Source organism: Ylistrum balloti, unplaced genomic scaffold (assembly GCF_031769215.1).
Source record: "Ylistrum balloti isolate Yb309-2 unplaced genomic scaffold, AGI_CSIRO_Ybal_v1 Utg372666, whole genome shotgun sequence".
NCBI lineage: Eukaryota > Metazoa > Mollusca > Bivalvia > Pectinida > Pectinidae > Ylistrum > Ylistrum balloti.
In genome coordinates this window covers 70,925-94,241 of record NW_026783144.1, presented here as the reverse complement: position 1 = coordinate 94,241, position 23,317 = coordinate 70,925, and the positions used below count along the sequence as shown (strand labels likewise).

The window sequence follows — 23,317 nt, the reverse complement described above, 5'->3', positions numbered from 1 at the left end:
CGAGGATGGTAGAACAGGGGCGTGTTAGTGAAATAAAAAAAAAACTATATTAAAGTACTATAGAAGAAAATTTATATTGATGCAAGGTAATTGTTCTGTTTGATGTAAGTTCATGACCTCCCTTTATTATTTTTACATGTGATATTGGAATATGCACCTATCTGCAAAATAATGTTGATGAAAACAGGGACGTCCCTGATGAAAAAACCATTAAAATATCAATAATATTGTTAAGTTCTTTTTTATTTGATTCTTGTATTAATATCATCTAAGAATGAATATAAGAACAGTTTCCTTATAAATGTGTTCAAAAATGAAATAAAAAAATCCTAACAAAGAAATATTTGATTCTTTTTATTTAACATTTTCCTCTCGTAATCCGGAATATTCCACGTGCTCGATTCCGGTTTCTCCTCTTAATTTTTTACAACTCGAACTTGACGTTTCACAAGGGTTTTACAAGCGTTTGCTTGTAACGTATTTTCGCGATTATAGTAAAAGTAGAATACAAGCTTTGGATTGACGCAGCTCAACACGCCAGAGTCGAAAATTTTCAGTGTTGTGATGATGAAATAAGAGTTTCTACGTCTTGCTTTCAAGACAAGATAACAAGAAACTGTTTGTGTGAAACAGAAATGGATGTAGACAATGACATTGACGGAAAACTGCTTCAGCAGTTTAGTTCCATGGGGACAACGGACAGAGAAGTGTTGATTTCAGATTTTCAAAAATTGTTGGGTCCAAATCAGCTGACACCAGCAGGATGTGCATTTTTCTTAGATATGAACAATTGGTATGTGTTAGGAGATCTTAATTGACTTAACCTGTTGTTTTAGGAAGAAATATGAAAATATATCATTAGGCGCCAATTTTGTGAGATCATTGTTATATATAGGTATATTGTCCTGTTAGAACAGAAGAGAATAATCATTTTGACACATAAACAAAGTGTTCAGATGTGACCCGTCTAGAGCAAGCGGAGGAACTCCTGGGGACAATCAAGACACTGCTTATCAATTTATAGCAGTCAAAGGGATACATTCTGTTTATTTTCATTTTTTTCTCTGACAACAAATAGTATACAGCTTTTAAAAAGGGGATTATATTTACATATACCTTTACTTCTATTTATATTTGCTTTCTCAATTTCCAGGTTTTGTCTGTTTTCGTTTATTTTTACTTTATGACCAAAAAGAACGAAATTCATTTTCATTTATCTGGTGCTCATATTGGCTTTTTCAGACCTCATGTTCACCAGTCCGAGTGAGGAATCCCTATAATTCAGTAATTCCTCTAGTTGGTTTATTATATCATACATACAGCAATGTGGATCCACTATGACCATATTGGTGTTCAAGAATTACATACTTACCATAAATGAGAATTTGTGAAAAGCTTGATAGCTTCTGGCTTGAAAAATTTCAATATTTTGACTCCTGATGCGTGGACCTTTCTTGATGGAAAACTGCACTCTATAACTTGTGCTGAGTTCACATTTGCATACACATCTTCTTTTCCCATAGAAGCTCAAACTTTAATCTTTGACTATCAAGGCTGATGATCTGTGATTAAGCTAAAGGGAAGTTCCTTTTGACTGGAGACCAAAATTTTGGATAATCTGAACTTCTATGACTTCTATCAGAAAGCTTTTAAAATCAAATTAAAGCCAACAACCAAGGCTTTTTATCTCCAATGAAGCCTTTAGCTAGAGGTCTCCAGCAGTAGCTTCTTTTTAAAGTTGTCAGTTGCATGAACTATATAAGAATGATGAGGAGTTATGAAAAGTATTTGACCTATACAAGTGAGGGTTAGAACAAACAACCTCTGTCTTTGAAGGCTGACACTCATCTTTTATCAGTATTCTGTTGTGTTGTTGCTTACTATACTTCAATATTTTGTTTTACCAGTTGGCAATTCTGGATTACTAGATTGATCTACATGGCTATGAAATAAATATTGATCACTTTAATCATTTTCATACTTGTGTCGGCAATGTATATAAGTTCCATTGAAGATTTAAAAAATCAAAGTATTGGTAATCATTTATTGATTATATAGAGCCTTTTGCCTGTTTACACTTTGGGGTACTACATTCACAATGTTTTTGTTGTAAGATTGAGTGTTTCTTAAATGAAGTTTTAATTTGCGAAATTCAATTTTTAATATTTTTCCTGGTATTGCTTCTGGTTACAGCCAGTTGGTTATAGCCAACAGATTTGGATTGAGAAAAGAAGAGCAAAAGTAATCGATCACATGATTGGTTTTTAAGGTGACTACAATATGAGTACTGATCATTTGTTTGTGTTCTCTGGAAATTTGAAAATAACTTAGATAGATCTTAACAAAGAAAAGGGAGATCCAGTACATCTAACATTGTATGTTCCAGGATGATTCTACAAAAAGATATACTAGAGAACCTTACATGAGAAATATAAACGAAAAAAGGGGAAAAAAAGACTACTGTATATCAGTAGAAACATGTAGATATCTAATGGGCTGTACAAGATATTACATAATTTAAAATTTTCTTTGACTTTTTTTATTTTCATTTCAGCATTATCTAGTCATGTTTTCATTTCCTGTTGTCATCTTTGGCAATACCTCACATTTTGTTTATATTATCAATTCAAATTTTGTGATTGTCTAAGCAAGTGATATTTACTGCCATCTGAACTGATACAAACAAAATATGAATCCTTAGAACTGAATAATACTTGCTACCTCATCTTGTTGTTCTGCTGCTTTATAATGTGATATAGACAACTTAGCCTGATATAGTATAATTTGACCAAGCAGTGCATTTTGCTATTGTGTCTGGTAACACCATTTCAGTGTGACTACACTTTAAATTGTCCCAAAATTACAGAATCTGCATGTGAATTCAGCTGTGGCAATAATGGTTTTCCCCAGATAAGTCTATTTGATCAAAATTTGCACTAAATGTAGAGTTGCAGGAGCAAAGAGGACAGTGTTCTTGTGTCTGAGTGGCTGGAGATGTTATCAAGGAATTTTTCAAAATACTTAACATGCAAATAACTAAACTGAACAGCAGATCTAGAGGTGTTGATGATAAAGTCTGTTAGTTACACAGACCTTACACACTGTTTAAGTGTTCTACATATGTACTAACTTTAATCCAGTTGGACCTTCAATGTTTTATTTACAGGAACCTTCAAGGTGCCATTGGTTCCTATTTTGAGTATGATCAACCCAATGTCAAACTTCCTTCCATGACATTCATCGGGGATGTTACTGTTGGTGATGGTGAAGCTGTTCCACCAGATACCACCTTCATCAAAACCTGGAGGATACAAAACTCGGGTAGAACACTATTACATAAGGTTCAAACTGTAGTTGATTCAAATGCTGCATGTTAATACAGGATCTCAATATGTAGTAAATGTATTCTGTGTGACTGAACACCTTAATGGCAAATTATGTTAAAGGTTACATTAAAAAAAAAATCAAATGTGCTTTGATATTGGGTAGTCGGTTGGCACAATGGTAACACACTCGCCTTTCACCTAGCCATCCAGGGTTTGATTCCCGGAATGGACGTGAAAAGGTATGTGGTCACCTGCCCGACAATGTGGGTTTTCCCTGGGTACTCCGATGTCCTCCCACACTAAGACCCCTCACACTCTTTTATCCGAGCCAACAAGAGTTGTTAATATAAGTTGGAAAAACTTGCTTCGCAATTGTTGTAAAATAAATTAGGTTATTTATTTATTGGAATTTTTGAAGCTGAATCAGAAGTCCAGCATTTTCCTGTTTCTTACAGGAAGATTCCATCTCAAAACAAGAAAAGATTATGGTATCACTGAGTTTTATCTGTTTATTATTCTGTGATAGGAGATGAACAGTGGCCACCTGGCTGTAATCTGATGCACTGCTCTGGGGAAAACCTAAGTAAGGCAGACCGAGTGATGGTGGAGGCACTACATGCAGGACAGGAAGCTGATGTTAGCATAAATATGCATAGTCCCACAGAAACTGGTACTTATCAAAGTCAATGGAGGATGTCAACTCCTACCGGCATGTATTTTGGAGGTGAGGTTAACAAAATAGTTCTACATATTACATAGGATTGGGGATGTAGGAATATATGACAGCTTATCCTGCAACTGACAATGCCATTATGGGAATACACTTGCCACATAGTGCTCTATTTTAGGTATGTTTTAGCTGTATTCGGCAGTTATGGAAAACAACTGTATTTTAGCACATGCAGTAATTTGACAGAATTACTCACTGAATTTACTTAAATATTATGTTTAGAAATATAAATAGCTGTTTGAAATGAGCGATTTTTACATGTTGTAATGAACAAGTTGATTTATGACAGTTAATAAAACCACTGTTATATCCGATTGAGTAATTATTTTGATGTCAGTCATTAGGCAAAATTCAGTGTAACATCAAAATCAGATTGAACAACATTGTTTAAGTTTCAATAGTCTGATTTGCAATCAATATTGTAGGATAAATAGAATACATGGTCAGTGTCTTTAATATAAGCTGTATTTTGGCGAGGGACAGAAAGACAAAATTGGCTCGTCATTTTTGTCTGTCATCACCCTCGCCAAATTCAGCATATTTCAAAGACACTGACCATGTGTTCTCTATGTATGAGGTGATAAATCATCCACAACAGTTTATCGGGCCTTAGGTTGAGGGAACTGACAAGTTATAAATAATACAACATTGTAAGTTCTAATTTTACTTCTCTTAAATGATATAAGAATTCCATACCGGATATCACACAGTTCTGTGTTTTGTTGAATGATATTATAGTGTGTTTAGGTGATATATATGTGTTCTTTTCCTTTGATTTCCTGGCATGGAAATAACTGTTATTTGAATGACTCGTTTCCCCTTCCAGACATGATTTGGGTAATTATAACAGTAGAGAAAGGAGGTGTCCTTGCTGTTACACAGCAGCTCTCAAGTTTTGGTAGTGGAGCTTTTGCCCAGAATCCAACAAAAGATTGTCAACAAAATCCATTTGCATCACCACAAAAGCTGGATAATTCACCTATACCATTGGCTTCCCCAAATTCCTCTATAATAGCACAGCAGGGAAGTCCAGACATGGCTCAATTCAGTCCTAGTCCAATTGCGGGCAGGACGTGGTCTGGACCAGTCATGGGACCGGTACCTAACCCAATGGCCCGGTCTCTATTCCAGGTAAGTCATTTTGTTCAACTCCAAAATTTTCTATAGACATTGTCTTTCCCAAATTTTCCCCTGAATACCTTGCAATATTGTAAAAAATTTGAATTTAAAAGGCAAAGTAGTCAACAATTATCAAATAAATTGAAGAATTTATTCTGATGCTGTTGTGATTGACATCCTTGCCTGAAATCTTTATATCTCATATTATTTCTGTGCCAACAACACCCCCACCTTCTCACATTCATTTCTAAGGTACCTTCCTATTATCGTAAATTTGTGTTTATTAGATATTGTTTAATATGGTGTTATTGACAACAGAATCTGATAAATTACACATTAAATAAAAGATATCAAAAGATTTGTGTCTGATAACACTTGTGATCTATCGTTCTCTTTACCTCTTCTAAAGTGGTTGTTTCTTATACAGACCTGCTGTTAATTGACCATGTAGAATTGTGTCTTCTTAATACCCTTTCTGTCAGGATTTTTTGGTGTACCTTCGAGATATACCTTCTTCAGACACAGAGTGAGTGGAGCAGGGAACTAGTTCAGATATACCGCTTGTTGTTGCTCCCACACTTTGTCAGATTATCCATTTTATTTTTTCAGACACAAAGTGAGCAGAGCAGTGATTCATTAGACATGGGAGATGACATGTCCTAACACAAGAATGGTGAGAGAGTGGCTGTTTCGGAGACGTGGCGTGTAATGGTGCAAGGTTGTGTGGGTGACCATGTACATAGTGTAAATCATGAATTATACAGGACTGGAGTATCAGCCAATCATAGGGTCGTATATATGCACACAATGTAGCTGATTTCAACTGAAAAGATGGATTGTTTTGTGTCTTGGAGTTTTTTGTCCAATTGTAGAGATCTTGTGCAAGTTAACAAACCTAAAAACATGGCGTTTCATACAAATTACATCTGTATTTCTGTACGAATATATTAATAGTAGCATAATTTACAATAACAAATGTTCCCTTAATATAGGAACATGATAAATGTCATAATATAATACTTATGTCCTATGCAATTGTCTTGTTTACTCAGACAACACAATATTGCATATGTTAGAATGTGCATTCTGATTTCAAAAAATAAGAAAAAAAAAACCAAAATTATAAATGAAAATCTATTAGTATGTGCATGGTAAGTTTGTGCAGCCTATATTGTTAGAAAACTGCCAGAGCTCTGTTTGAATAAAGTCTTAACTCTTTCCAGTCCAACAACATTAATCAAACCAATATCTCTGCCTTTTTTAACTGCACTCTATAAATAAATGTACAATATCAGCTATTTGCCATGAGTATGTATATATGTATTACATAAACATTTATGAGACGCAAGTTATATAATGAAATATTCAAGACACAAAATTATCCAAATTTGCAGGCTTGTAATTTGATACACAAGTTCAGAATTTTTTTCTCTTCTCTCTCTCCTTTTCACAATTACATGCTATATAACTGCACATTTAAACATTTTCTTGCTTGTTAATTAAATTTGTTATATGATGAATAAATAAAGCTAGGACAACAGTTTAATTTGGTATTTTCTGAAATGATATGCATGTTGATAGACAGTGTCCATTTACTTATAACTTAATACCGACATAGATGCTGTTAAGGAAATGTACAATTGTATCCCCCTGACTTTAATTCATTGAAATGCAGCTGAAGTGATTGACATTCCAAATGTACATTATAAAATATGACATTAAGTGAATTGTGTTATATCTATTTATCGGTTGTTTTAGTGAGACATCAAAGGAAGAATTCCAGGCAAAGTTGTTTGTGATTAAAATTGTATCAGAAAATTTAATTTGTTTTGTCCTAGCCCTAATGAAAAGCCGAAATAATAATGCTGTATGTATCCTTAAAAGACAAAGGGAGGGGCAAAACACTTCATCTTACCCATAGTCAGGAGGTGAGTTAATCACAAGACAATATGTATTGTGTGCATATTACCAGGCATAAACTGATTGATGGATAAATGTAGTATGTGCATTTATGGTGCCATCTATAGATATCCATTTTCTAAAGTCAAAGTCAATGAAATATTGTAGTTTTCTCATTGTGAAATTCTTTCAGAAAGAAGATTCATATCGTTATTACATGCTGGTGACATACATTGTCAATATTTTTTTATCATTCATGATACTTGGTCAAATCATTATATATTTTGTTTTTTTTTTTTTTTTTTTTTCATTTTGGAGGCTATGTATGTGTAATATTGAGAATTTGAACATTTTGACTAAATATTTGTCTTAAAAAATAATTAAGAATAGTTTTCCTCATTTATACATGAAAGCGTCTTATTTGTTCATTACCATTTAGTTTTGCTTTCTACAAACTGTAAAATTGCATCAACTTAACCCAATATGTAAATGAATGATGATTTTTTAACATTTTCAATTTACAAGCTATATTGATCTCCATGTTACTAATGCTTATATGTTTATATCGGAATGTTTAATCAGCTGATATGTAAGGTGGCTGTATGAAATACAAACAGTGTTATGGTTGTCCTGTATTGCCCATAAAATACTGGAATAAAATTATCAACTGGACAGAAAGTTGTCAGATTTCTACAGTTATAGATGTCGGATCCAAATATCACAATTATTATTCTGATTTCGATGAGCTTTCACTGACTAATTTGGATATCGTCAGATTTAGGTACTATCGATGTAAATCCAGCAGAAAACTTTCAATACTAACTAATTTTGATTGTTTTTCATGCTTCTATGTTTTGAGTTATTACATTATTGTGTCGCCTGCAGAGCTGGAGGACATTTAGGGATCACTTTGTCCGTCGGCGGCGTTGTTGGTACGAAAGTTTTCCTCTTTTTTGGGTCATCCTTTGAGTTATTGAAATGAAATTTGGTATATGGCTTCTTGTTGGAAGGTTACAGATTAATTTCGATTCCTGGCCGTCTGTAACGCTTCTTGGCAGAGTTATGCCCCTTTGAACTTAGAAAATTCTCTGGGAATATTGTTTTCTGGACTTTCTTTGGTTATGCTTTGAGTTATAGAAATGAAATTTAGTATATGGCTTCTTGTTGGAAGGGTACAGATTAAGTTCGATTTCCGGCTGTCTGTGACCTTTCTGGGCAGAGTAATGTCCCTTTTAACTTAGAAAATTCTCTGGGAATATTGTTTTCTGGACTTTCTTTGGTTATGCTTCGAGTTATAGAAATGAAATTTGGTATATGGCTTCTTGTTGGAAGGGTACAGATTAGTTTTGACATCCAGTTCAATTTCTTGGTGACTGTGATAATTTATGCAGGTGACACATGCAGTTCAGAGGAACTCTTGTTTTTCTATTTGGTGTTACTTACTAATTTATGGACTTTAAATTTTTATTTAAGGACTTCAAATTTGAATACATGTATATGTATCTTAAATATTGGTCTTTTAATGAAGATTCCTTTCTGCCAATAACTTATTTGCGGTTCACTTGGTGCATCTTCGAATGATATGCAAAGCAGAATGGTAGTAAGAGAGCAATTTATCATGATGTAGAGAGGAAGGTCCTAAAGAGCTGAGCTCTATAAGGTAGTCTCAGTGAATTATACCAGGTTAGTTGTTTTGTGCCTACAGAAAAACATGTTTGTATTTTTCATGTTAATCTCAATTCATTGTGACTATCTTAATGTGTTATTACTATAGCAGTGCTTGCTATAAAGTCCCATGGACTCTCAGATTCACTGTACCTGTTTTTTTTTCCATGAGTGATACCTGTTACTGTGAAGAGTAAATAAATTGTTAATATACTTACAACATGCGATACTAAAGCTATTTGATTTTTATTTAATAGTTCTGAACTATGATAAACGGCAAAGTAAAAATTACCGTGTATGTAATGGTTTTGAATCAGGATACATTTGAAATTTTAAGTGTTGAAAAAGCACAGAAATAAAACGTACTGTTGATTATTCAGTCTATATCTACATAACTATTTACACTCAGATTAAGAGAAAAATAAATACTTAACACTGACAGGGAATATTGACCTACACGTAATGTAAATCAGGACCGAAATCCAAACTTGTTGAAACAAGAAATTTATACATCTCTATTACATGTACCAGCATATTTTTATTGACAAAAGAATACAAATATCAATTCGAACTTCTAAATCTTTGTACACTGTGGTTATTGGAAGGTAATCTCTTTCCAAAGCAAAGTATGCATCCGAGTTATTATAACTTTCATTTATAATGCAGGTTGGGTTGTATGTTATAGTGTTGTAGTTATTGGTTAGGTTCTACCAAGCATTTAGCTATAAAGGTGGAATTTATATGGCCTTGTGTTGTAGTTTATATTGGCCACCAGGCTTTATTTATGAGGATGAAATGTGGCATGCTGAACGAATGATAATTATAGAATGAAAAAATAAACCATAATACTAACAACGATTTTCTTTTTTCTTTGACCTTTAAGCTCAATAGCACCAGAACTGCAGAAAAGCTTTTCTGAAACTAGAAAATGTTTGTCGGACCTAAAATGCCATCACCACCAAGGCCTTGACCTTACACCCTCAATACACAACGATGTCCAAAGTATACTTGATCTTTGTATAAAGTTTGACCAAAATCCATGGAAGAAGGAATCGTTCAGTGTTTCAATTGAATCGGTGAATGAATTTCTATATATCACAAGGGTGACCAATATTATGACAAAGGCATAGAAGTTTTTCAAGATGACAGTCTTGACGGCCATATTCGATTTTGAACAAATTCTGCGAGATGAAACACTTATCAAGACCAGGATCATTTCATTTGAGTTTATATGACTGACTAGTGGATCTTGAGGGGCTCAAAATTGGAGTTATTCAGGAAATTCATTACTGCTCAATCTTGATATAAAATGGCTATGTTGAACTTTTGATGAGGCAGGAATAACACTTTGTCACTTTTCTTTTCCTTAACAGTCCCATCAAATTTCAGCTCAATGACACAAGTGGTACTTGTGTTTAAATGTTTTTTCAAGATGGTGATCATGTTGTAATTCTACCTGATCATAAAATGAGACTTTGCCATGACCATTGTGAGCAAAATTAAGCTGAATCCTACTGGACTTGATGTTTGAAATAGGTGTTGTTCAGGGAAAAGGTGACTGCTTGATCATTTGTCATAAAAGCTGAAAACAAAAGCAATGCTTTCTCGACTCATCGTCCCCCACCCCCCATCCAAAATACATATTGTACGTACTCAGTATATAAATTGCCGTCAGACAGTAAAGAAGGCCTTTTTACCAATATGACTCTGTTAACATATAATTTTAGTGAAAATGGGTTATCCATTTTGTACATAGAACGTTGTATCTCCTTTGCCTAAGCATTCTCCGGGGCTATACAAGTTAAATTTATTGAAACACTTTTAGTAATTATGAACTAGCAATGTTAAAACCAAAACTTTGCTGCCAACCGCCATCATGTGGAATTTTTATAAAAAACTATTTTTTCTCAGAAATAGGCTATGAAATTTTTCCATTAGATGACCATACAGAGGATCCCTTTGTACTGATTTTGAAAAAAAAAAAGCAACCAGGAGAAAAAAAGTACAAAAATCTCCTTTAATGTGAGGAACACAAATGGTATTGCATTGATATACAGGTACATTATAAAGTACGTCATCACACAAACAGGGTACGAACACCATATACATGCTGTATATAAGATTAACAATAAATTTAGTACAGGACATAATTAACAGACAACTGTGTATAATTAAAGATACAAAGAAATGATTTCTATCATGTTTCAAAGTTCAGATCTCCCATATTTATGAGCTTTCTTGTAAATTTGTTAATTGTACATTTTCCACATGCAAAGCTTTGTCCCAATCACACCGCCATTTTCATTTCAATTTTGGGGTGAGGTTGATAGCCCACAATTTCAAAGTCTTCAAATTTGAAATCATCGATGTCTTCCACTTGTCTTTTGATCACTAATTTTGGGAATGGCTTTGGTTCTCTAGCCAGCTGAAAAGAAACCATTGTGGAGTTTGTAATGATCAACATCTTGGATTATGAAATTTTTGAAGAATTTCTCCTTGTATTTGTTAAATGTAACAATAATGCTTCATATAACCAATTCAACAAACGTGTTTAGAATCGAAGTAAATATGTTTAAATACACCAATGTTCTTTACAAAATGAATGATGTTGTTCTGATATTTTCTGACGAAGTGTTCTACCCCAGTGAAATATTTACTTGACCCTTAATTTCTGAAATAACTCGATCCTACAGACCAGATTCCTGTCTGTCACTTCTACACAAATTACCAATTGAATTCTTTGTGGTATCCCTACAGAACCTGGAGTTCTAAGTTGATGTTCAACCATAATAGCACAAAGAAAAATTCGGGAAAAATCATGTACTAATATCATAGAAAAAGAAATATAAATTACCTGTACTTTTAAGGGATCAATGTGATTTGCATACACATGAGCATCTCCTAATGTGTGTACGAAATCACCAGGCTGAAAAAAAACATACACAGTCATATGTATTAAATAAACAAGTACATATATATATATACAAACTTATACAAAGTTGACCTGTCCTTAAAAGGTTGGTCCTCAATACAACTAACAGGCTATCACACCAATCTTACGTATTTTTATAACAAGGATTTCCCTATGATCAAGAGATCCCAGGTGATCTTGGTGCCCAGCATCATTTGATTTTTATTTGTTCTTTGAAAAAAAAATGATGATGATTGTAATAATAATAATAATCTTTAACTGCCAAATCAAGATGGTCAACTGCCAGCCATTTTTCTTTTCCTGATCCGTCCCAAAATCAAACAGGTATAACTAAGGACCATGAGGTACCTACATACGAAACGTGAGTAAGATCCAACCATTGCTTCTTAAGAAATAGTGACAACAAACTTTCATTGTAATCATAGACTGTCGTCTGTCAGCCATTTTGCATTATTTAATCAGTCCCAAAATCAAATGGGCATAACTGGGAGCAAGGGAAATCTACAAATGAAATTCGAGAAAGATCCATCCAGTCCATACTTGCCAAGGAAGAGCAGTAACAAAAATTCTTTATGGATAGATGGACATAGGGTGATTGGTATAGCCCACCATCTGACCATGTTTAGAGAAAATAAATTAAAATATAAACTTTGGCAAAATGATATTTATTAGATAAGAATTTAGGACCGGAATGCAATAAATTTTCAAATTATAGAAGATTATAAAAGTCAGTAGGGATTTTTGCTGATTTTAACTATTAGAGTGCCAACTATTCAGAACATCAACACTAAACAGCCCTGCATTGCGAAATAAATACACACACAAAAAAACCCCAAAAAACAAACAGATTCCGTGCAAGATAGATGTTGCCAAGGAGCATTGATCATTGCACAAACTTCTGGACACGTGTAAAGTTGTCTGTGATGCAACATACCTTGAGATTAGTCACATGAGCAATCATGTAGGTCAACAGAGCATAACTGGCGATGTTGAATGGTACACCAAGACCCTGAATTAAAGAGGATATCTATCCACTTATCAGGAGAATATCAATGCATAAGTTTTAAACCAAATAACAACGCGATTTGATCTGTGGAGGCACATGTGTTTAAACAATCAAAACTGTATTGATCATATACAACAAAATAGGAGAAAAGGTTGAGAAGGCAATTTTCAGTTGATTTTGACGATATCCTATTCTTCCATTTTTAGGAAATGGGTTCATGGTAAATTGGCAACCTAACCTAAAGAAATTCCTTTAGATACGGTGGTAATGACTGACAGGTTGTCCTATTATTTATCCATCACATCATGTTAGTATAGTATGACCCCTATGTATTTACACTTGGGTTTCTCATTTTCTTCTCTCAGAAACCCATACGAAGTTGGTACGTATAAATGATACTATACTCTTTTTCTCAGTGGGGACATGTAAGTGGAAATAAAGGAGAAAGTAAGCAATTAACATTAACATTGATTATTGTACGTAGTACAGACCATATCAGCTGATCGCTGGTACAGTTGGCAGGACAGTTCACCATTGACAACAAAGAACTGGACAAAGGCATGACATGGAGGAAGAGCCATTTTGGGTAAATCTGAAACATAAATGGTATGGTACATGTAAGAATAAGTAAGAAAACAAATTAACAATGAATTATAACTGATACAAAACCAAATTCAGGAACTTAACAAAAAAAAAAAAAAAAGAAAAAATCTAAATGAAATTATACATTCCAAAAAACACTTAATATTTTAATTTCATGGGTATATCTAATAATCTATCCACTATCCTATGTAAAACTGACAATTTTGCCCTGTCCTAGGTAACGTCATGTGCAATGTAATAAAGTATTTTTGACAGATCACCTAAAGGGTGAACAGCCCACCACCTGATGACAGGTTTAAAGTACAGAGCAATGTTCTAAACTGCAGTAACATCTTGTGACACTTAGTACCTGGAGGATTCCAGGCAGACATGATAATACGTCGGTCATCTGGCTGGTTCTTGATTTTGTAGATGACATCTTTCAGTTGGTCCACTCCTTGATCAGTATAGTCTGTATGCATGTCCTTATACTCAGCTCCGAAGTGTCGCCATTGAAAACCATACACAGGACCAAGGTCACCTAAGGATAGAGAAAATCTAATGTCTATATTATAAATCTAAGCACACCTTCAAGTGTCTCATTCAAATCTTTGATAAAAAGAATCATATCCTAGCAAGGTAAATCAGACTTAAGTTTAAACGCTTTGTAATATTGCTATGATGTATCAGGGCTGTAAAGATATGGAGAGCAAACCTGTTAGGTTTTAAAGTTATTTTGGTAACAGAATAATGTATGTTTTGATATTTGAAAATCACAAGAAAGATGAAAATTAACAAATATATTTGAATAATTCTACTACCTGTTTATATCTGATTTGCTAAATATCTTTTCATTGTACTGGCTGTTAATTTAAGTACTATAGTATCACAATACCTTCCTCTCGATGACCAAGTCCCAGCTTACTGAGAAATTTTTTTGAGCCATGTTCATCCCAGATGTGAATTTTTTTCTCTTTCAGTTTGTTTGCATTAGTACAACCCTGAATGAACCAGATCAGCTCCTCTGCCACTCCTTGCCAGAACATATTCTTTGTAGTCAGTAGGGGGAAATCTTCAAAACACACAAATTCAAATCATCAATGACATGTAATCAAAGTTGTCAATGTAGACTTAGTTCCTGATACTGATTATAAATGAATTTAATCATTGATGGGCATATTGGAGAAGACACATATAATGAGATCCACTCACATGTACAATGCAACATCAGAATGTAAGTTATTGGTCGGGAACAATCCTGGTTGACAAGCAGCTTATGATAGCTAGTCAACAGATTCTAACACAAGTTACATTTCTTTGATTCACTGACAGAATTACAATCAAAGAATGGATAGGAATGCCTACCTTCTCTCAGATTGTACCTCATCTGCATACCAAAAATCGAAAGGGTGTCAATCCCTGTTCTGTTGGTCTTACGAGTACCATAGTCCAAGATTTGTTGTATTGCATCAAGATAATGCTTCTCATCATGCCTGTAAAAGATAATTAATTCAAAGAATCAGATATTGATCAGAGAAACTGACTGAACATAAGGTGTTTCTCAGAACCAGATATGCTGTATCAAAATTTCAATCACCCACCAAGATGTACAATGCAGGGCTCGCGCTGGCGATCGCCAATGGCGCCATTGGCGAAAGTGAAATGAGATTGGCGATTTCAAATTTCTATTGGCGAAAATGCCGATTACAGACATTTCCAGTCACCGATGACTGTATAGAGAAAAATCACTGGCGTTTAGCTTATTTGTAACGAGTGACAGGTAAATTTTGCTCCGACATCGTTGTGTACTACACGGTCACGGCTGACTGACTCCCGCAGCTGGGGCAAGGTCAGCTATCAGAACTCTTTTTGTGTTTTGACAGCAACGTTTACCTGTCTAAACAGCAACACGCCTGTAATGAAAATCGCCAATTATCCAATGATGTCTCCATTGTCTCAATCCGAGATAGCCTCTGCCGTGAACAATAAGGTAAGTTAGCTGAAGGAAAGATGTTGTTTTATCGGGAATTGGCTTACGTAAGGTCGATCATTAGGTGTGTCGATGTCGTTAATTGGGCATGAGTTTGTGATTTCTGCAGACATAACTTAGTAAACTAGTGTATTTGAAAGGGCCCGAAATAGGCTTCTTAACCTTTTTGATCGACTATTAAAATAGCAAGAAACACAAGATATAATTTTGTTGTTTTTACACTATGTTGCCGATTTTGTTTTATATTTTTGTACATATTTTGGTCACATCAGATTTGGCCCTTCACTAAGATAGATCGTTAGATGAAATGGGAAAACGTAAACTCCCCTTTAGTGATAGGGATGGGAAAGTACCCAGATTGTCATCATTTGGTTTTAAGACACCATCTATTGAAAAGGAAAATGACAGCCCTGATCAGGTTACTAACAAGGGCAGTAGTTCAAGAAAGTTTCTAGATAGTTGGAAAATTGGCAGGCCATGGCTAAAATATGACCCAGAGCAAAAGCTCATGTTTTGTGACATATGTATGAAGGCATTAGTTAGAAATAGTTTCACTGATGACTGCAGTAAGAAAGAGTGTTTGGTTAAGCATGAGAAAGGATCAGGTATATACAACTATTCATCATTTATGAACAGAAAATTATGTAAATTTAGATTAAGTAATTCAGAAATACTATACAGCCTGGAGGATGGTACAATGTAGTTACTCATTACAGCCTGCTTGGCACATGAATTAGAAACACAATCTTTTAGTTTAACGATTATGTCTTTATTATCTCTGAAATGTTTTTAAGAGATATATTACTTAGGAAGTTACTGTAATAAGTATAATACTTTGATGGTGTAAAATAAGGTTCAATGTAATCCTGTATCTCTCTGCAAATGTCCAATTCTATTCTAAATTTTATTTTCAATTTTACAGATGAGAACTCTCACTCTGCTGCTTTGGCAACACAACAGCAAACTGCCGAGATGCAGAAGGCCTGTAATAATTTCATGTTTATAAACTCTTTTACCATATACTGTATTATGTTTGATGTATTGTTGTTAAAACAGTGAATAAATAATGTAATTATATAATTAGCATATTTGTTATTATTATATGAGGGAATTAAGGGCTCGTCGGGTGAGGGTGAGGGCGAGTTCCGGAATCTGTTTGCGCGCTTTTAGCAAAAAACATTTGGTTTGGCGAAACTGAATTTTGACCCAGAGCTAGCCCTGACAATGCGGTAAAATATTATCAATAACAACAGACGGTACTTTGAATAAATCCCTAATATGGGATCATCTCATGGCACATTGGCATTTTTCTTTTAGACATAAAAATGACCCATTTTAAGGTCAGGGGTCAAATGACAATTATCGCCTACAATACTGAATATATGGTTATTACCGTTGTATATTTGGTAATTCAAGAAAATACCAGTCTCGATTGCATTTACTAACAAATCTGACAAAAAGGTCCAAAATCATGATTTTTAAAATTGAATAATTATACCTCCAAATCCTTTTTAATCACAAAAAAATTAAACAAGAGTATCAATGAAACTGAAGAATGCTCTCCAGAAATGACTTAATTCAACACAAAATTTTCACAATGGGCAATAAATCTGTAATAAAGGTGTTGCTGGCCGTGAATTTGGTTACATGATCCTAGTTTTAATGTAAGCAAAGCTTTGTCATGACACAAAATTTTAACAAAGGGCAATAACTCTATACAGAGAGAGTTTACATTAGTGTTGTTCCGATTAATCGAGTTAATTGAGTATCACTTGTTTGAGATGTTTGATCAATTAATCGTGTAAGAAATCTGTAATCGATCATCGTGATGTATGAAAATAGATTATTTCAACATTGAAATTATTTTCAACATTAATAAAATTATTTGAAAAAAAAACGACATTTGTTTGTATTAAAAAGTATTCTGTGCAATAAACGAATAACAAGCACACAAAATGATGGTGTAGGTACAACAGTTTTAGTTATTACGTGAATTGCTGTTAAAACATAACACAAAATACGTATTTAGACTTGAATAATATCCAAAAAACAGACAATTAACAATTAATCGATTTTAATCAATCATCGATCGGTTACACAAAGTTGATGATCGATCAGGAAATCTCAACCGATTCCAAACACTAGTTTACATGAACAAAACTTTGCTGCCAACCGCCATCATGTGGAATTTTTATAAAAAACTATTTTTTCTCAGAAATAGGCTATGAAATTTTTCCATTAGATGACCATACATAGGATCCCTTTGTACTGATTTTGAAAAAAAAAGCAACCAGGAGAAAAAAAGTACAAAAATCTCCTTTAATGTGAGGAACACAAATGGTATTACATTGATATACAGGTACATTATAAAGTACGTCATCACACAAACAGGGTACGAACACCATATACATGCTGTATATAAGATTAACAATAAATTTAGTACAGGACATAATTAAGAGACAACTGTGTATAATTAAAGATACAAAGAAATGATTTCTATCATGTTTCAAAGTTTAGATCTCCCATATTTATGAGCTTTCTTGTAAATTTGTTAATTGTACATTTTCCACATGCAAAGCTTTGTCCCAATCACACCGCCATTTTCATTTCAATTTTGGGGTGAGGTTGATAGCCCACAATTTCAAAGTCTTCAAATTTGAAATCATCAATGTCTTCCACTTGTCTTTTGATCACTAATTTTGGGAATGGCTTTGGTTCTCTAGCCAGCTGAAAAGAAACCATTGTGGAGTTTGTAATGATCAACATCTTGGATTATGAAATTTTTGAAGAATTTCTCCTTGTATTTGTTAAATGTAACAATAATGCTTCATATAACCAATTCAACAAACGTGTTTAGAATCGAAGTAAATATGTTTAAATACACCAATGTTCTTTACAAAATGAATGATGTTGTTCTGATATTTTCTGACGAAGTGTTCTACCCCAGTGAAATATCTACTTGACCCTTAATTTCTGAAATAACTCGATCCTACAGACCAGATTCCTGTCTGTCACTTCTACACAAATTACCAATTGAATTCTTTGTGGTATCCCTACAGAACCTGGAGTTCTAAGTTGATGTTCAACCATAATAGCACAAAGAAAAATTCGGGAAAAATCATGTACTAATATCATAGAAAAAGAAATATAAATTACCTGTTCTTTTAAGGGATCAATGTGATTTACATACACATGAGCATCTCCTAATGTGTGTACGAAATCACCAGGCTGAAAAAAAACATACACAGTCATATGTATTAAACAAACAAGTACATATATATATATATATATACAAACTTATACAAAGTTGACCTGTCCTTAAAAGGTTGGTCCTCAATACAACTGACAGGCTATCACACCAATCTTACGGATTTTTATAACAAGGATTTCCCTATGATCAAGAGATCCCAGATGATCTTGGTGCCCAGCATCATTTGATTTTTATTTGTTCTTTAAAAAAAATGATGATGATTATAATAATAATAATAATCTTTAACTGCCAAATTAAGATGGTCAACTGCCAGCCATTTTTCCCCCCTGATCCGTCCCAAAATCAAACAGGTATAACTAAGGACCATGAGGTACCTACATACGAAACGTGAGTAAGATCCAACCATTGCTTCTTAAGAAACAGCAACAACAAACTTTCATTGTAATCATAGACTGTCGTCTGTCAGCCATTTTGCATTATTTAATCAGTCCCAAAATCAAATGGGCATAACTGGGAGCAAGGGAAATCTACAAATGAAATTCGAGAAAGATCCATCCAGTCCATACTTGCCAAGGAAGAGCAGTAACAAAAATTCTTTATGGATAGATGGACATAGGGTGATTGGTATAGCCCACCATCTGACCATGTTTAGAGAAACTAAATTAAAATATAAACTTTGGCAAAATGATATTTATTAGATAAGAATTTAGGACCTGAATGCAATAAATTCAATTTTCAAATAATAGAAGATTATAAAAGTCAGTAGGGATTTTTGCTGATTTTAACCATTAGAGTGCCAACTATTCAGAACATCAACACTAAACAGCCCTGCATTGCGAAATAAATACACACACAAAAAAACCCAAAAAAACAAACAGATTCAGTGCAAGATAGATGTTGCCAAGGAGCATTGATCATTGCACAAACTTCTGGACACGTGTAAAGTTGTCTGTGATGCAACATACCTTGAGATTAGTCACATGAGCAATCATGTAGGTCAACAGAGCATAACTGGCGATGTTGAATGGTACACCAAGACCCTGAAAATTGACAAATTATTCTAATATCAGGGCAGTGTTTGTCTTTTAATCCAAAGGAATTAAAGAGGATATCTATCCACTTATCAGGAGAATATCAATGCATAAGTTTTAAACCAAATAACAACGCGATTTGATCTGTGGAGGCACATGTATTTAAACAATCAAAACTGTATTGATCATATACAACAAAATAGGAGAAAAGGTTGAGAAGGCAATTTTCAGTTGATTTTGACGATATCCTATTCTTCCATTTTTAGGAAATGGGTTCATGGTAAATTGGCAACCTAACCTAAAGAAATTCCTTTAGATACGCTGGTAATGACTGACAGGTTGTCCTATTATTTATCCATCACAACATGTTAGTATAGTATGACCCCTATGTATTTACACTTGGGTTTCTCATTTTCTTCTCTCAGAAACCCATACGAAGTTGGTACGTATAAATGATACTATACTCTTTTTCTCAGTGGGGACATGTAAGTAGAAATAAAGGAGAAAGTAAGCCATTAACATTGATTATTGTACGTAGTACAGACCATATCAGCTGATCGCTGGTACAGTTGGCAGGACAGTTCACCATTGACAACAAAGAACTGGACAAAGGCATGACATGGAGGAAGAGCCATTTTGGGTAAATCTGAAACATAAATGGTATGGTACATGTAAGAAAACAAATTAACAATGAATTATAACTGATACAAAACCAAATTCAGGAACTTAACAAAAAAAAAAAAAAAGAAAAAATCTAAATGAAATTATACATTCCAAAACAACACTTAATATTTTAATTTCATGGGTATATCTAATAATCTATCCACTATCCTATGTAAAACTGACAATTTTGCCCTGTCCTAGGTAACGTCATGTGCAATGTAATAAAGTATTTTTGACAGATCACCTAAAGGGTGAACAGCCCACCACCTGATGACAGGTTTAAAGTACAGAGCAATGTTCTAAACTGGAGCAACATCTTGTGACACTTAGTACCTGGAGGATTCCAGGCAGACATGATGATACGTCGGTCATCTGGCTGGTTCTTGATTTTGTAGATGACATCTTTCAGTTGGTCCACTCCTTGATCAGTATAGTCTGTATGCATGTCCTTATACTCAGCTCCGAAGTGTCGCCATTGAAAACCATACACAGGACCAAGGTCACCTAAGGATAGAGAAAATCTAATGTCTATATTATAAATCTAAGCACACCTTCAAGGGTCTCATTCAAATCTTCGATAAAAAGAATCATATCCTAGCAAGGTAAATCAGATTTAAGTTTAAACGCTTTGTAATATTGCTATGATGTATCAGAGCTGTAAAGATATGGAGAGCAAACCTGTTAGGTTTTAAAGTTATTTTGGTAACAGAATAATGTATGTTTTGATATTTGAAAATCACAAGAAAGATGAAAATTAACAAATATATTTGAATAATTCTACTACCTGTTTATATCTGATTTGCTAAATATCTTTTCATTGTACTGGCTGTTAATTTAAGTACTATAGTATCACAATACCTTCCTCTCGATGACCAAGTCCCAGCTTACTGAGAAATTTTTTTGAGCCATGTTCATCCCAGATGTGAATTTTTTTCTCTTTCAGTTTGTTTGCATTAGTACAACCCTGAATGAACCAGATCAGCTCCTCTGCCACTCCTCGCCAGAACACACGCTTTGTAGTCAGTAGGGGGAAATCTTCAAAACACACAAATTCAAATCATCAATGACATGTAATCAAAGTTGTCAATGTAGACTTAGTTCCTGATACTGATTATAAATGAATTTAATCATTGATGGGCATATTGGAGAAGACAATTATAATGAGATCCACTCACATGTACAATGCAACATCAGAATGTAAGTTATTGGTCGGGAACAATCCTGGTTGACAAGCAGCTTATGATAGCTAGTCAACAGATTCTAACACAAGTTACATTTCTTTGATTCACTGACAGAATTACAATCAAAGAATGGATAGGAATGCCTACCTTCTCTCAGATTGTACCTCATCTGCATACCAAAAATCGAAAGGGTGTCAATCCCTGTTCTGTTGGTCTTACGAGTACCATAGTCCAAGATTTGTTGTATTGCATCAAGATAATGCTTCTCATCATGCCTGTAAAAGATAATTAATTCAAAGAATCAGATATTGATCAGAGAAACTGACTGAACATAAGGTGTTTCTCAGAACCAGATATGCTGTATCAAAATTTCAATCACCCACCAAGATGTACAATGCAGGGCTCGCGCTGGCGATCGCCAATGGCGCCATTGGCGAAAGTGAAATGAGATTGGCGATTTCAAATTTCTATTGGCGAAAATGCCGATTACAGACATTTCCAGTCACCGATGACTGTATAGAGAAAAATCACTGGCGTTTAGCTTATTTGTAACGAGTGACAGGTAAATTTTGCTCCGACATCGTTGTGTACTACACGGTCACGGCTGACTGACTCCCGCAGCTGGGGCAAGGTCAGCTATCAGAATTCTTTTTGTGTTTTGACAGCAACGTTTACCTGTCTAAACAGCAACACGCCTGTAATGAAAATCGCCAATTATCCAATGATGTCTCCATTGTCTCAATCCGAGATAGCCTCTGCCGTGAACAATAAGGTAAGTTAGCTGAAGGAAAGATGTTGTTTTATCGGGAATTGGCTTACGTAAGGTCGATCATTAGGTGTGTCGATGTCGTTAATTGGGCATGAGTTTGTGATTTCTGCAGACATAACTTAGTAAACTAGTGTATTTGAAAGGGCCCGAAATAGGCTTCTTAACCTTTTTGATCGACTATTAAAATAGCAAGAAACACAAGATATAATTTTGTTGTTTTTACACTATGTTGCCGATTTTGTTTTATATTTTTGTACATATTTTGGTCACATCAGATTTGGCCCTTCACTAAGATAGATCGTTAGATGAAATGGGAAAACGTAAACTCCCCTTTAGTGATAGGGATGGGAAAGTACCCAGATTGTCATCATTTGGTTTTAAGACACCATCTATTGAAAAGGAAAATGACAGCCCTGATCAGGTTACTAACAAGGGCAGTAGTTCAAGAAAGTTTCTAGATAGTTGGAAAATTGGCAGGCCATGGCTAAAATATGACCCAGAGCAAAAGCTCATGTTTTGTGACATATGTATGAAGGCATTAGTTAGAAATAGTTTCACTGATGACTGCAGTAAGAAAGAGTGTTTGGTTAAGCATGAGAAAGGATCAGGTATATACAACTATTCATCATTTATGAACAGAAAATTATGTAAATTTAGATTAAGTAATTCAGAAATACTATACAGCCTGGAGGATGGTACAATGTAGTTACTCATTACAGCCTGCTTGGCACATGAATTAGAAACACAATCTTTTAGTTTAACGATTATGTCTTTATTATCTCTGAAATGTTTTTAAGAGATATATTACTTAGGAAGTTACTGTAATAAGTATAATACTTTGATGGTGTAAAATAAGGTTCAATGTAATCCTGTATCTCTCTGCAAATGTCCAATTCTATTCTAAATTTTATTTTCAATTTTACAGATGAGAACTCTCACTCTGCTGCTTTGGCAACACAACAGCAAACTGCCGAGATGCAGAAGGCCTGTAATAATTTCATGTTTATAAACTCTTTTACCATATACTGTATTATATTTGATGTATTGTTGTTAAAACAGTGAATAAATAATGTAATTATATAATTAGCATATTTGTTATTATTATATGAGGGAATTAAGGGCTCGTCGGGTGAGGGTGAGGGCGAGTTCCGGAATCTGTTTGCGCGCTTATAGCAAAAAACATTTGGTTTGGCGAAACTGAATTTTGACCCAG

The 23,317-nt window shown here is 34.3% G+C and overlaps 3 protein-coding genes and 1 long non-coding RNA gene across 4 annotated transcripts; 2 read left to right on the top strand and 2 right to left on the bottom strand.

Annotated features, from left to right (window-relative positions):
- Positions 1 to 565: 565 nt before the first annotated feature.
- Positions 566 to 7,408, top strand: LOC132564729 (protein ILRUN-like). The gene is made up of 5 exons (XM_060229358.1): positions 566 to 793; positions 3,167 to 3,321; positions 3,853 to 4,050; positions 4,883 to 5,187; positions 5,785 to 7,408. Exons 1-5 carry the CDS (start codon positions 636 to 638, stop codon positions 5,836 to 5,838), a joined length of 870 nt encoding a protein of 289 aa, XP_060085341.1. The 5' UTR covers positions 566 to 635; the 3' UTR covers positions 5,839 to 7,408.
- A 3,329-nt stretch (positions 7,409 to 10,737) lies between these two features.
- Positions 10,738 to 15,023, bottom strand: LOC132564741 (thymidylate synthase-like). The gene is made up of 8 exons (XM_060229371.1): positions 14,861 to 15,023; positions 14,625 to 14,752; positions 14,155 to 14,331; positions 13,630 to 13,800; positions 13,169 to 13,269; positions 12,606 to 12,680; positions 11,594 to 11,665; positions 10,738 to 11,164 (listed from the first exon to the last, which is right to left on the bottom strand). Exons 1-8 carry the CDS (start codon positions 14,971 to 14,973, stop codon positions 11,027 to 11,029), a joined length of 975 nt encoding a protein of 324 aa, XP_060085354.1. The 5' UTR covers positions 14,974 to 15,023; the 3' UTR covers positions 10,738 to 11,026.
- Positions 15,024 to 15,142: 119 nt separating this feature from the next.
- On the top strand, positions 15,143 to 16,329 carry LOC132564727 (uncharacterized). Its single transcript, XR_009554908.1, has 2 exons — positions 15,143 to 15,249; positions 16,172 to 16,329. It is a non-coding gene; the product is annotated as an uncharacterized LOC132564727 (long non-coding RNA).
- Positions 16,330 to 17,549: 1,220 nt separating this feature from the next.
- Positions 17,550 to 21,881, bottom strand: LOC132564739 (thymidylate synthase-like). Its single transcript, XM_060229370.1, has 8 exons — positions 21,719 to 21,881; positions 21,483 to 21,610; positions 21,013 to 21,189; positions 20,488 to 20,658; positions 20,037 to 20,137; positions 19,426 to 19,500; positions 18,406 to 18,477; positions 17,550 to 17,976 (listed from the first exon to the last, which is right to left on the bottom strand). The coding sequence occupies exons 1-8, from the start codon at positions 21,829 to 21,831 to the stop codon at positions 17,839 to 17,841; spliced, it is 975 nt and encodes a 324-aa protein (XP_060085353.1). The 5' UTR covers positions 21,832 to 21,881; the 3' UTR covers positions 17,550 to 17,838.
- Positions 21,882 to 23,317: the final 1,436 nt, after the last annotated feature.